The sequence below is a fragment of the Phacochoerus africanus genome, chromosome 5, assembly GCF_016906955.1.
Source record: "Phacochoerus africanus isolate WHEZ1 chromosome 5, ROS_Pafr_v1, whole genome shotgun sequence".
Classification (NCBI taxonomy): domain Eukaryota; kingdom Metazoa; phylum Chordata; class Mammalia; order Artiodactyla; family Suidae; genus Phacochoerus; species Phacochoerus africanus.
In genome coordinates, this window is record NC_062548.1 from 116376504 (window position 1) to 116389934 (window position 13431).

The 13431-nt window shown below is 59.0% G+C and overlaps 1 protein-coding gene across 2 annotated transcripts; it reads left to right on the plus strand.

The window, feature by feature from the left end:
* Positions 1-1518: 1518 nt before the first annotated feature.
* SLC30A3 (solute carrier family 30 member 3) lies at positions 1519-9587 on the plus strand. Of its 2 annotated transcripts, none has more exons than XM_047782417.1 (8): positions 1519-1802; positions 5342-5523; positions 5991-6137; positions 6234-6387; positions 6951-7149; positions 7365-7493; positions 7731-7865; positions 8762-9587. In XM_047782417.1, the coding sequence occupies exons 1-8, from the start codon at positions 1708-1710 to the stop codon at positions 9140-9142; spliced, it is 1422 nt and encodes a 473-aa protein (XP_047638373.1). In that variant the 5' UTR covers positions 1519-1707; the 3' UTR covers positions 9143-9587. The 2 variants fall into 2 exon arrangements, with proteins under 2 accessions (XP_047638373.1, XP_047638374.1); XM_047782418.1 differs by having other exon boundaries at positions 1520-1802; positions 7388-7493.
* Positions 9588-13431: the final 3844 nt, after the last annotated feature.

Consider the following 13431-nt stretch of genomic DNA (forward strand, 5'->3'; position numbering starts at 1 on the left):
TTCGTTCTTCCGCTCCGCACGGCTCCCCGGCTCAGTACGATCCCTCAGTACACGCCGCCCGCAAACCTTGGCACCAGCCGCACTCTCCCCCGCCGGAACAGCCAGCCCGCCGCCCAGCTTGCCTAATCTGTTCAAACCTCACCTCCTCCGCGAAGCTCTCCCGGGTTAACCCCATCACTTCCAACCACTCTGGCGCTTACTCCAGGTTTTTTGGTTGGTTTGTTTTTGGAAGCGCGCACGCAGTCTCATTGTTTGGAAAAACAATGTTAGGGGTGGATGCCTATCGACAGAACCCTACATTCATTCTGAAGGATATTCTGAAGCCCTGTGTATTCTGAAGGGTGCGACTGAAGTGTTTCGCCTGAGCTAAGTAACCACTCCCACTCCACGCTTCCCCATCCGTGTTCACTCTTTCTCCTCCTCCTACGGATCTTCCTCTTTAGAGTGTCACAGCTTGGAGTGCACAATCCAATCACCACCCCATTTTCATTCTATATTGGCAGCAGGTGTGAGGGGCAGCGACCATTGAGCATTTGAAGCTCTGACTCCAGGCTCAGCCACCGACTTTGCTGTAAGTCCCTCCTAACCCCGGGCCTTAGTTAGAATGAGGCAAAATGAGGTAATGCCCAGGAAGGTGCTCCAGGTTTGGAGGGAAGGAATCACCGATAACAAGCCGAACGCAGCCTCCTTCAGTGAACTTGGGGCTTGTGACCCCAGAGAGGGGGCACGCTCTTCCCTCCGGCTGCCCCGGCCTTTGAGTGACAACACGGTAGCGCGCGCTGTCTCCAGGCGCCAGTGCGGCGCCCTGAACCGAGGAGGGAAAGAGGATGGGGTTCCAGTACCAGCCCTTTATTCACTGGCCTCATGACATTGGACACTTCTCCCTCTAGGACTCAGTTTACTCGCCGGAAAAATAGGGATAATTACAAAGGAGAGCAAGAGGCTTTTTGTCACTCCATCTTTCTGTAAATAAATAAATAAATAAAATAATGAGCTGTACTGTATGTGGCTGCAGAATACTCTCGAATGCCGACCCCACATCCTCCACAGAGGGGTTTCTGGCCGGAGTCCCTGTAGTTCTCCCGGATGTGTCACACTGCTCTCCCCGCATTCTTTCGGGTTCTCTCCTCTACACCTGTTTCTGCCTCCGTGTAGGGGGCTGGTTACATGAGGTGACGGGTGACAGGGCGGGGGACGCCCTGGAGCGGACCTGCACCGGGCGGGGTCCCTTTGGGCGAAGAAGGGTCGGCAGGTCCCCAGGATTGAGGCGCTCAGCCGGGGACCGGTGGGCGGGGCTTGGGTGGGCGGGGCTAGTCCGCCCAGGAATGGGGCTATGGAGATTAGGGGTGCTCTAGAACCCGGCGGGGAAGCGCAGGGCTCCCACCGCCTCCACCTGGCTCTGGCTCGGGAAAATGGGTCTTTGGCTCTGGGGGCGGGGCTCCGGGGCGGGGCTTGGGCGTGGGGGGGAGAGGCCGAGGGGCCTGGAGGCGGGGCTTGAGGAGCTCGCCCCACGCGGGGCGGGGCTCCAGCAGCCGCGGGATCTGCAGTTCGGACTCCCAGCGCCACAGTCGCCGCAGTTCCTTCCACTCTGGTGGCCCCGCGGCCGTGAGGGGATCCCGGGGGTCGGCTGGCCGCTCGGAATTGGCTCGGGATCGGCCCCGCCTCTCCCTCCCTCACTGGGGCCTAGACGGCCGGGGCCGCGGGGAAATGGAGCCCTCTCCCACCGCTGGGGGCTCGGAGACCACTCGCCTGGTGAGCCCCCGAGACCGTGGCGGCATTGGTGGCGGCCTGCGTTTGAAGAGGTAGGACAGACCTGCGTCGGCCCTCGGCCGCGGGGCGCCACGCTTCTGCCTTCCGTCCATTTCGTTGTCTCTCTCGGCGCGGCCCCAGCTGGCCGCCCCAGGTCACCGCGACCCCCTCGGCTTTGCGGCGCTGGGCTCTGGCCCCTCTGGCCGCACAGAGACACCCCCCCCCCCGCAACCTGCCCGACCAGTCCGGACCTCCGCCGCTCACCAGCCCGCTCTGCCTCCTCCCGGCCGCCCCTTTCTCCAGATCCTAGGAAACGGTCCCCCGGCCCGCCCCCTAAGCCTCCTGACCCCTGGGCCGCCCCTGCCGCGTCTGACTTCCCCGCGAGCGATGCCCCTCCGTCGGGCCGGAGTCCGCGCCAGGTGCCCCGAAGTACGCATTTCTCCGGGGCCCTGGCGGTGGGAGCCCCTCGCCGCCTGGGCTTCGCAGCCCCATCTGCAGGCCCCTGGCCCTCCCCTCCGCGCGCCCGGGGTCGGGGCGCCCTCACCAGCACCGCCAGCCGTGGGCACCCGGGCAAAGGATGGGGCCGGGCCCCGCGGCGGGTCTTCCAGCCTCCTGGGGGGGCGGGCGGCTGCGGGGAAGCGAGGGGGCGGCAAGGAAGGAGCAGGTGCGGTCTGGGCGGCGGGGGTATTCCCGGCTCCGCACAGACGGGGCCGGGGGCGGCGAGGTGTGAAATGAGGCGCTCCGAGCGGTCGGGACAGCGGGCCGGGGGCGGCCGGAGAACCGCCTCCGCGTCCCGCCAGCCGCCCGCGCCCGGCGCCCGCTGCCTCTGTCCGCCTTGTCCCCACTCTGGGCCGCACCAGGCCCTCCCTGGCCATCTCCGCTGGCCATTTTGTCTGCTGGCCCACCGTCCGTTTATCTCGGGAATTTGACAGGGTCTCCGGCTTTTTCTCTTTCCTCATTTGTCCCAATCTTTCCTGTTCCCTTCGACCCCTCTCCTTTTGTCTCTGATGTGTGTGGTGCCTCTGGATTTCTTTCTCTTTTCCTGGGTGAGGGAGGTAAACCTGGGCGGGTAGGAGAGTGGATGGGCAGAAGGGAGGGGAGACTTCCCATCAGACCCCCCCCCCCCCCCCCGCGGAGAGCTGCAGACGGGGGCAGCTTGTGGGGGCTCCAGGCGTGGTCCTAGCATCTCTTCACTTCCTTTTGACTCTGCTTCAGGCCAGGCTCCCCTCTCTGCATCTCCCCTCTACCCCACTCAATAGTATTTGTTGTTGGGGGGGGGGGTCAGAGGACCAGGGAGAGAAAACTGCCCTTCTTTTTCCCTAAACAGCAGGTAGCGCCCTCCCCCGCATCCACACACACCCACACAGCAACAATGAAGCTTCCTTAGTGCCCAATTAATGCAGAACAAAAGGGAGCAGCCTGTTGATGGGTGGCTACCTTCATGCCTGGCTGCACTGTGTCTTACCGGCCAGGGAAGGCATCTTGCCCACTGCCCCAAAAGCCAGTCATCCTCTCTTTGCTCTTCAGACCTGCATCTCTGACTCCCAGGTTATCTTCACCCTCATATGACCATTAGTCACCAAATCCTGCAGTAGTTTCTGGAAGAAGCTCTTCCCTACCTACCTGCCCCTCCTCTAAAATTCTGCGCAAGGAGCCTCTGGCCTGGTCTGTTCTGGACCTCTCCACCTCCTCCCCTCTCTTCCTCCCAGACCAGAACAGCAGCAAGGTCATCCATCTCACGGCTCAAGAAAGATTAAACCAGTGTGTCTCCCTTGATGTTCCTTTGAGCCCATCACTCTCCTCCTTAGCCCTTCCCCTGGTTTTTCACGCTTAACCTCCAAGCTGCCTGTCTTGTCCTTGTCATTCCATGTGTCTGGAGCCCCTTTCTCTACCTAGGTCTTATCATAAACCTTTTGCCCCCTGTGAAGTTCTCATTTCCATTAGAGTTGGTCACTCCTTCCCCTGTGCTCCCAAAGCCTTTGTTTATACCCCTCCCTGCTCCAGCTTCCCCTTGCATTTGTGACACACCTGTCTCTCCCACCAGACCAGGCTTCAGTATGTGTGCACTGCCTCGTGCATCTCACAGAAGGACGAGGATGGGCTTCAAAACCACCCTCATCTCCCATCACCTCTGGGAACACACCTGCAATCATACACGCCCAGATTCTAAGGCTTGCAAGGGAATTCCCAGAAGCGAGTCTACCTGCCAGCACTTGAATTTTCCCAAGGAGCACCAAATGTGCCCCCACCTCCCTCACACCTGAATTCACCCACTTGGCAGAGCTTTCCTCAACCAGAAGGCCCCGGGCACCCCTCCCCACTTGACTGCTGTGATCACATTTCTGTCTGGAGCCTTCATTTTCTTCTTGTCACACCTCCACGAGTATTTCTAGGACTCCTCTTCTATTTAGGTCCTTTATGCTGTGGAAGGTTCTGTGCTCCCTGGGGTTCAGGTTGGGTAGTAGTGGGGGTGAGAAGTAGGCCAGAATGGACCTCAAACTCAGTCAGCCTGAGCTCAGCCTCTAGCATCTCCAGGTGAGGCCCCCCAGCTCCATTCATTTGTCAAGGGAGGCTTATGGCACCTGCGGGAAGGGGGCCTCTGCTGGGTGCCCATGTTCAGGCCGCGGTCCAGCTAACATGTGCCAGACTCCCCATCTAGCGCATCTCCCGCTACCACCCCAGCCACAGCAGTCTGCACTCGCTCTTCCCCATGACAACCCAGCTCTGGAATCTGGCCATGAGTTCTCGGTGCCAGGAACTTCAGACTTTTTGGGTCCCAGCATTCTACTCCTCTCTTAAAGCGCCACGTTCAGCTGCATGTCTAGAGAGGGAAGGTGGAGGACCGGGCGTGCAGGCATCGGGAGGTAGGTCTGGGAGGGAGGCACCAAGGTCACGGCCACAGGCGGAGCCCCACTCCTTTCACGTGACGCCCCCCTCATATTGCCTTGGCCTGGTGCCTCCTCTCTAGCAAAACCCCTCCCATTCTTCTAGGCCTTTCTCAGGAGCCTCCTTCAGTTGTTTCCCCAATTTCCTCAGCCCTATCCCTCTATCAGCCCTGAAACCCTTTGTTTTAACTGCTCTAAGGCCACAGCTCCCTTCTGCCTCTCATAGTGTTTAGGTACACATTTGTCTTCTTCACCAAAGGCTCCCAGGAAGGGTTTCCTGCCCATTGTGTGTTCCTGGCGGTACCTGTCAAAACGGATTGATTTGGCTGGAGTCTCCTCTCCGCTGGGTGGGCCTCTAACCAGCTGTGTGGCCTTCGTAAGCCCCTCTCCCTCTCTGAGCCTCACGCTTCTAATTCTTTAATAAATGGTGGACCAGACCATCTCTCAGGTGCTTTCTGTGTGTGCCGTGAGATTCTCTGGCTCTGTATACGATGTGAGCAGGGAGGCTGGGACTTGAGTTGTCTATTTAGCCCCCATCTGTCCTGTGGCCCTCCGTCCACAAGGTTCCCGGGTTTGACCAGGCCTTGGGAAAGGAGAGAGAGCGATGCGACATCGCTGAAGCCAGTCTGGGGGACCCAGGACCTGGGAGTGAGGAGCAGGTGAGCCCACAAGCCAGGCCCTGGGCTGAACTGGGTTGTCCGCCTCAGTCTCTTCACAGAGGCCTCAGAGCCCGTCCCCGAGGAGCCCAAACCCACAGAGATGTCCTTCCAGCACTGCCACAGGGACCCCCTGCCCCAGCCGGGTCTCACCCCTGAGAGGCTGCAGGCGCAGAGGCAGCTGTGCGCCGCCTGTGCCGTGTGCTGCGTCTTCATGGCCGGGGAGGTCGTCGGTAAGTCGGAAAGCAGCTCCTCCAACCCCATCCTCCGGACACCTGCCGAAGCCACTTTCCAGCCAGAGTCCCAGGGACATTCCTGGGTGGAGATGCAGAGAAGATGAGGGTGGCCGGGACGGGGGCGCTGGGTGCCGGGGACTCAGGCAGGGGGAGAGGGTGACAGGCAGCACCCAGGGGATTCAGGGCAAGGGCTGGGCGAGGGCTGGCTTCTCCGTATGAATCAGTCTTTTAGAAGCCCTACTTTCTTGTTATTACGATATGTTATTGTAGAAAAACTAGAAAACTGGATGAGTGAAAAAAACAAACAAACAAACAAACAAACAAAAACCTATGTGTAATCCCATCAGCAGAGAACAATTGCAGGGCACGTTTGGTCTATATCCCCCCATCTCTTTTTCACGCCTCCACAACCACGATGTTGTTTTCTGAGTGGAACCGGGCCACACATCGATTTCCCCTTGCAGGTGGGTATTTGGCGCACAGCCTGGCCATTATGACCGATGCAGCCCACCTGTTGGCAGACGTGGGCAGCATGATGGGCAGCCTCTTCTCCCTTTGGCTCTCTACCCGTCCAGCCACCCGCACCATGACCTTTGGCTGGCACCGTTCAGGTAAGGCCTCTGCGTGGCCCGATGACCCTCCTGCCTTGCCAGAGGGTACCTGTCAGGGTCCCGGGCCGCCCTCTGATAGCTTGTCTCCCCCTGCAGAGACTCTGGGGGCTTTGGCCTCTGTGGTCTCCCTCTGGATGGTCACTGGCATCCTCCTGTACCTGGCTTTCATCCGCCTGCTGCACAGCGACTACCACATCGAAGGGGGTGCCATGCTGCTGACCGCCAGCATCGCAGTCTGTGCCAATCTGCTGTACGTCCCAGTATGGAGCAGGCACCCGTGGGATTCAGGGCGAGGGGGCCTCCTCCAGGACGGAGAGCTGGCTGTCCCGACAGACACTCAGCTTGTACCCACCGTTCTCGTCTGTCTGCCCTGGGGAGGCCTGAGGAGGGACTGGGGGAGTAGAGACCTAGGATTCAGAGTCCCCAGACCTTGCTAAAGGCCTGCCGTGTACTGTCCGCTCTGCTGGGAGCTGTCATCAGCACTGACTCAATTAAAGCTCGCAACCACCCCCGCGGGGTAGGTGGTGTCACACCTAGTCCACAGTTAACGAAACGGATTCCAAGAGGTGACTTGACCAGGGCCTCTAGCTGTTTCAGTAGCAGGGCCAGGATCTGAATCCACAGCTCTGGCACCGAGTCTTCTTGCCCCCAGGCTGCACCGTGTGTCTCTCCTGGACAGTAGTGTCTTTTTCCTGGGGCTGGGCAGATAGGTGGAGAAAGGGCTCTGGGGGTGGTGAGAGAAGGAGGTGTGGAGATGGGCGGAGGAGGCTGGGAGCAGGCTGCCTGGGCTGAGCTGCTCTGCTTCCCCCTCAGAATGGCCTTTGTGCTGCACCAGGCTGGGCCCCCCCACAGCCACGGGTCTAGGGGGGCAGAGTATGCACCGCTGGAGGAGGGGCCTGGGGAGGCCCTGCCCCTGGGGAACACCAGCGTCCGGGCGGCCTTTGTGCATGTGCTGGGGGACCTCCTGCAGAGCCTTGGGGTGCTGGCTGCCTCCGTCCTCATCTACTTCAAGGTACCGTCCATGCGAGCCTGCCCCAGCCTTCCTCCCCTAACTCCGCACCCCAGCTCCTCCTTCCCGGACCCCTAGCACCCACCTCCTCCAGTTCCCAGCTCCCCAGGACTCCTGGGTCCCGCCCCCCCCGTCCCCCACCTGCAGTAGTGTGTTCCCAGGTCCTGTTTTGTCTAGGACACCCCTAAGGCTTCCTCTGAAAATCCCCCAATTCCTAGGCGTGGGGCTGTTTTCTCTACAGCCTCAATACAAGGCAGCTGACCCCATCAGCACCTTCCTCTTCTCCATCTGCGCCCTCGGATCCACCGCTCCCACCCTCCGAGACGTTCTCCGCGTCCTCATGGAAGGTGAGTCAGGCACCGCTGCTCCCCACCCTCCGGGGCCCTCTCCAACCTCTCTCCAGGGCTGCGGGCCCCGCTTTTCTCTGCAGACAGTGGGGAGAAGGCCTCTTGCTGGGAGGAGGATTCAGGGATGGGGTGAACAGCGAGCATCTGTAGAGCAGCGGCGCAGGCCGAGGGAGGTGGGGTCCTGACCTCTGGGCAGGAGCGGCCTTGGAAACAAGGTGTGCTGGGTGCTGCTTGCAGGTACCCCCCGAAGTGTGGGGTTCGAGCCTGTGCGGGATACCCTGTTGTCAGTGCCAGGAGTCCGGGCAACCCACGAGTTGCACCTGTGGTCCCTCACGCTCACCTACCACGTTGCCTCTGCACACCTGGCCGTCGGTGAGTCCACAGCGGCCCCGGCCGGGCCCTTCGGGAAACATGTCCCCTTCCCCTCCCACCCTCCACGCCTAGAAAGATGGTCTGAATTCCCGGGATTTTTTTCTGTCTCTTTGGCTTTCTTGGTCTCTGTCTCTTGTCTCTCTCTCTCACTCTCTTTCGTGCATGTTGGAGGCAGGAGAGGCCTCACCGTCTCTGAATTAGCGCAGGGAGCCAGCAGCCCTTTCAGAGACCACGAGTCCCTACAGGTCTGGTGACGGGGCAGAGTTAGGTAAATTAGGGCTCCTCCACGCAGTGGGGTATCATGTAACTATTAAAAATGATGACTATGAAGACTGTATGGCAACTCGGAAAAATGTTTATGGTATGAGGCGAAGAGAAAAAAAGCTGAATATAAAATTATAGCTACATTATGATTCAACTATTTAAAATATATATGGTGACTCATGAGCTGACAAAGGATTTTTGAGTTTCTTCCAGATGCAAGAAGCAATCAGAGACATGCAATTTGGATGCCAAAAATATTATATTTTGTAGGGTTTTTGATGGTAACTCTAGAGGGACAATGGGACCAGCATATTTAACATCTGGATTGTCCTGGAAAAGGGGGTGGTATGGCTGCGGAAGTGCACAGCTGTATAGTGGTACTCAAAGAGCAGAAAAGCCTAGAAAAATAAGAACAGTTGAGTGTGTTGGCCTGGTCAATCAGGGATGAGTCTCTCCCAGCTTTTCTTTGACCGGTTTACGCTGTTCCTACAATACCGAGAGAAAATAAAGCTCCCCGTTCAATGCTTTCATGCGTGCGAGCCCCTGGGTCCCCCTTCACCCATCCTTATCTGGGCCCCTGCCTGGTTCCTGACTCCCCTGGGAACCTGCTGCCTCTTATCACTCCCCCGCAGACTCCACAGCTGACCCCGAAGCTGTCCTGGCTGAAGCCACATCCCGGCTCCACTCCCGGTTTGGATTCTCCAGCTGTACCCTGCAGGTCGAGCAGTACCAGCCCGAGATGGCCCAGTGCCTGCGCTGCCGGGAGCCCCCCCAAGCCTGAGCCACGGCCCCACCTGCCTCCCCCCACTGCCAGGCCCCTGGCTCAGCCTTGGACTCTCAGCACCTGCCTCCCTGCTCACGGAGAAGTGACAGAGCTGGGCCTGCACCCTTCCTCCCTCCCCGCTTCCACCTGCCGACCCCCCAGCCCCAGTGGGCAAGACCAGAGTGTGTGTGGGGCGTGGGCCCGGAGTCAGGCTGAACAGGGAACTCAGAGCAGTGGGGGGGGGGTGTAGAAGTCCCGAGGTCCCCGTTCCCTGTGGTCTGGGGAGCCCCCAGTGTCCTTTCCGTGCAGTTCATTATTTGTTGTGTGGCAGGCTGGCTGGGAGCATCTGCCTGTCTGTGTGCTGTTGGTGTGCCTATGCCTGGGGGAGGTCAGCAGGGGCCCCCTCCCCACGTGGCCCTCGCTCTGTCTATGCAGGAGCCCCAAAGCCCGCACTTTGTCCGTGTGTTCTAGCCCTGTGGTTTTGTGTCTCTGTGTGCGTGTGTTTCTTGGTGCTGTGGCCTATGCTATGGTCTCTGTGCCTGTGTGGCTGTGCTATGGTCTCTATGAGTCTGCACCATCCACGTATCCATCTGGGGTCTGTCTGTCCATCCCTCTGTTGGTGCTGTGCCCTCGGCTATTCCAGGGAGAGGGAGGACTCCGCCGCAGCTCCGCCAATAAACCTGCGTCAAACTGCATCTTTCAGCTCCTGTGCCGAATCCTCAGAAGGGGGAAAGGGACTGCTGGGTCACGTGGGAACTGATAGAATCACCCCTCAGCGGGTGGCCTTCCACCGCGCCCCAGCCCCCTTCCCAGCCCTTCCCTCCTCCCCACCCTCGGGTAGTCATTCCGATGTAGGCTGGAACCTGCCAGGCCCTTTACTACCTTCCCCTGCTTCGCCTGAGCTCGAGCCAGGGTCCTTGGCTCAGGGAGATACCCAGGCATCCTGGGCTTGGTTGTAGGAGAACGCCCGCCGGCTGGCAAGGAGCCAAGGGATCCCAGCGAGCCATTCCCGAAGGCTCCTGCAGGTGCACGGGTCGGGCTGGTTGGCGGAAGCTGCATCCGTTTGGAGCTGGACCATGGGGCTGATTGTCTTTGTTCTCAAGCTGTGTGAGGTGCTGAGGGGGCGTCGGGGGGAGTGGCCCTGACTGTCCCAACCCTGACTCACAGCCGCCAACCCGGAGGATACCAAGGACCTCTTTCACAATCAGCTCTCCTTTGTCTTAAGAATCCTGTGTTTGGACAGATTTGGCCTTACAAGCCAGTCTCATTAGGGGATAGTTCATTTTCTCTTTTTTAAAAAAAAAAAAAATCAAGCTCGTTGTGCTCTGATTCTGGATCTAGTGTTTTGGATCAGCAGGAGCCCACTGGTTGATATAATCCACCCAAGGTTGATATAATCCCAGTCTGAAGCAAAGGCATGGAGCATTTTCATTAGCCCATGCGTATTTCTACAAGCCTTCTCCCCCAGCAATTAAATTTTCTTGATTTTTTTAAATTATAAAAGCAATATATGAGAAAATGTATCAAGTAGAAAGTGTTTCCCCCATAATCTTACTCCCAGCGATAACTGCTAATTCACAGAGTCTCTCTGCTCATAGTTTCACGTAGGTACAAACACTTCTACATAATATCAAAGGATCCTTTTATGGCTGAGGTCATTTAACCTGCTTTTATGATTCAGCCGTACACCCTGATTGCATCTTTCCGTGTCCATACACAGAGATCTGATCACTCATTTTTAAGGTGAGGCTTTCGGACTCACTGAAAACAGGCCTCCCGACTCTGCTCTCCAGTTGGGGACCCCTGGCCCAGGCTGGGGGAGTCGTCGCCGGCCTACTGGCCGAGTCGGGCGTGGGAGGCTGGGTGCTGGCGAAGGGCTGGCAGTCCATCACGTGCGGTGCCAAGGCTGCCCCAGCTGCTCGCCATGCTTTGCTAGTCCCTGATACGTTCTCATTTTACGACTCATTGATTACAGGCCCCGAGTGACGAGTGACGGGTTGGGGGTGGGGAAGAGGGAGGCAACGGAGAGTGGGGAAAGCAAGGGCTAGATTTCCACGCTGCTGAACGGCCTTACGCTGTAGCCCGGCCCTACGTGCACAACGCTGGATCTCTTTGCAGGGCGGGGAACAGAATGTTCAGGGCAGGAAGAGACCTCCCAAAGCAGGCAGTCCATCTCGACCCCCTACCCCTGCAAAATGAGGAAGAGGAAGTCGGGGCTTGGAGAGGGAAAAGGGCTTCCCCAAGGTCACCCAGCAAGTGCCAGGGGCAGATGCAGCGCCTGGGCTCACTCCCACCCAGGCCCCTTGGCAGCTCTTGCCCAGTTGAATTTCTCAGCAAAACTCTTCTCAACTCCTTCCCAGCAACCTGCTGCTGCTGGCTTGCTGATCCTGGGGCTCTGTGTTTAGGCTGCTTGGTGCTGCCTGGGCTTTCTGCTAATATTCTGGTTCCGGCTTTCCTATTTATGAAAAAGAGGGGTTACATGATATCGTGGGTGTGAGGGTACCTGGTACTTTAGAGGGCTTGTAGGAAAGCGTTTCCTTTTAGGGCGGAATCTAGGCAGCAGGGGAGGGATTTCAGGGAAACAGGGTGACCTGGTGCTCTGACAGCAGGGACGGGAGCCAGCATTTACCGAGCTCACACTGGGTGCCATGCACTCTGAGGCAGACAGTGTTGTCTGAGCTTTACAGATGGAGAAACTGAGGCTCACCTGCCCCAGGATCCTGTAGCTAACAACTGTCGAGAGTTGAGATTCAAATTCAGTTCTGGCTGCACTATGTCCCCAGCCTTTTCCACCCCCCTGCCTTTCCACCCCCCTCCAGGCATCGCTCTTTCAGGAACAGGGGAGGACAGAAGAATCAGGAACATTCTCCCCCAATCATAGGACACTCCCGAGGGAGTCCAGGAATCCTTATCTTCGGGAGCTGCCTGCCCAGCCCTGTTATCTCCCAACCCACCTCTCCTCTGGCTTATCCGGAAGCCCTTTCCTCTTGGTAGCCTTCCTTTGATGATGCAATAAGTGGTGGAGGGAGAGGTGGGAGAAAGGGCTGGGAAGGGGGTTGTGGACGAAGGGGGGTGGGCGAGGAAGAGCCCTCGAGGGGACCCCTAGCCCCATCCATCAGCCCAGCCCTGGTGGCCTTTTACACAGCCCGTTAACCCGGGGAGGGGAGGGGAGCGGGCGGCCCTCGAGCCAGAGGAGAAGGAGGAGGTGGGCAGGAGGAAGGCGCTCACCGTGCAGCCGCACGAGTGTTCAGAGACCAAGGAGCCGGATGTAGAAGCCAGAATGGGAGGCTGTGAGCTGCAGGGGCCTCATGCTGCCGAGACGGGGTCGGAGGACCCGGGGATCTGGGCATCTGGGCAAGGCCCTGCGCTCCTCACCGAGCTGCTCACCTGGGGCTGAGGGGTGCAGCCGGGCCAGCTGGCAGGCGCGGCTTCCCATTGGAGGGGCGAGGGCTGAGGGCCCAGCAGACCAGGGACGCAGCCTGTCTGCGGTCAAGAGCAAGCTCAGGGTGACAAAGTGGCGCGCTCCTCCCTCCAGGGATTCTGCCGCCGCCGCCGCCGCCGCCGCCGCCGCCGCCGCCGTGGCTCTGGGGACTTCGAAGCCGTGGGTCCACCCTGGCTGCCGTGAGCCAGGCTGTCAGTGGGGGAGCAGCGCCCCCATGAGGCCTGTGCCGTGGGAGCAGGCCAGGCAACCGGAAGGCTCTGGAGGGAATGGCAGGACCTGAGTCAGGCTGGGAAGACCCCTGCCTCTTTTCCTGGCAGGATCCCCCACCTCTGTGGAGAACTGCATGTAGGGGCTTTCTTTTCTGCTTGAAGGACTCTTCCTCCCCAATCCTGGCGGCTCCCTGGGCCTGTCCCTGCTCTGAAGCCCCTGGGACCATCCCATCATCACCTTGTCAACACCTTCCAAAGGGTGCTGGGCAGTTCCCAGGTGCCTGTGCCGCGAAACCCAAGGCTGCACATGCAGCCGTGATCACAAACGATCCCACAAAGTGGGACCTGTTGCCAGGCCTGCAAGAGAGCGTGGGAGGGGAGCATGGGGAAGAGGAGGAGCCCAGGGTTGCCAGAGCCTGCGCCCCCTCCTGCAGCCCATCCCTCACCCTCCCTCTGCCCTATTCCCCCCTCACCGGCTCTCTGACTACAGCCTCCTGAAGAAGCCCCAGGAAGCAGCCCTCGGCCTGGGGGAAGCTCACTCAGGGGACAGGTCACCATATATCTGGGCTGACCCTCTGTGACAGGCATCAATCTAGAGGCCACAGTGTCCACCCTGGGAGGGGCGCATCTCACGCTGCCCATGAGCTTTTCCCAGCCTCTGCTCCCGCTTCCACTTCCTCTGTTACTGAGTCCAGGCGCCTACAGCTCACCACACAACAGGTCAATATATCAAGAGATGATTGTTGAATCAAGGAGTAGCTACTTTATTGGGAAAGCCAGCAGATTAAGAAGATGGTAGACTACTGTCTCAAAAAATCATCTTAACCAGAGTAGAATTCAGGCTGCTTTTATACTGAAAGGGGAGGAGGTGTGGTTGGTTGTTGCAAA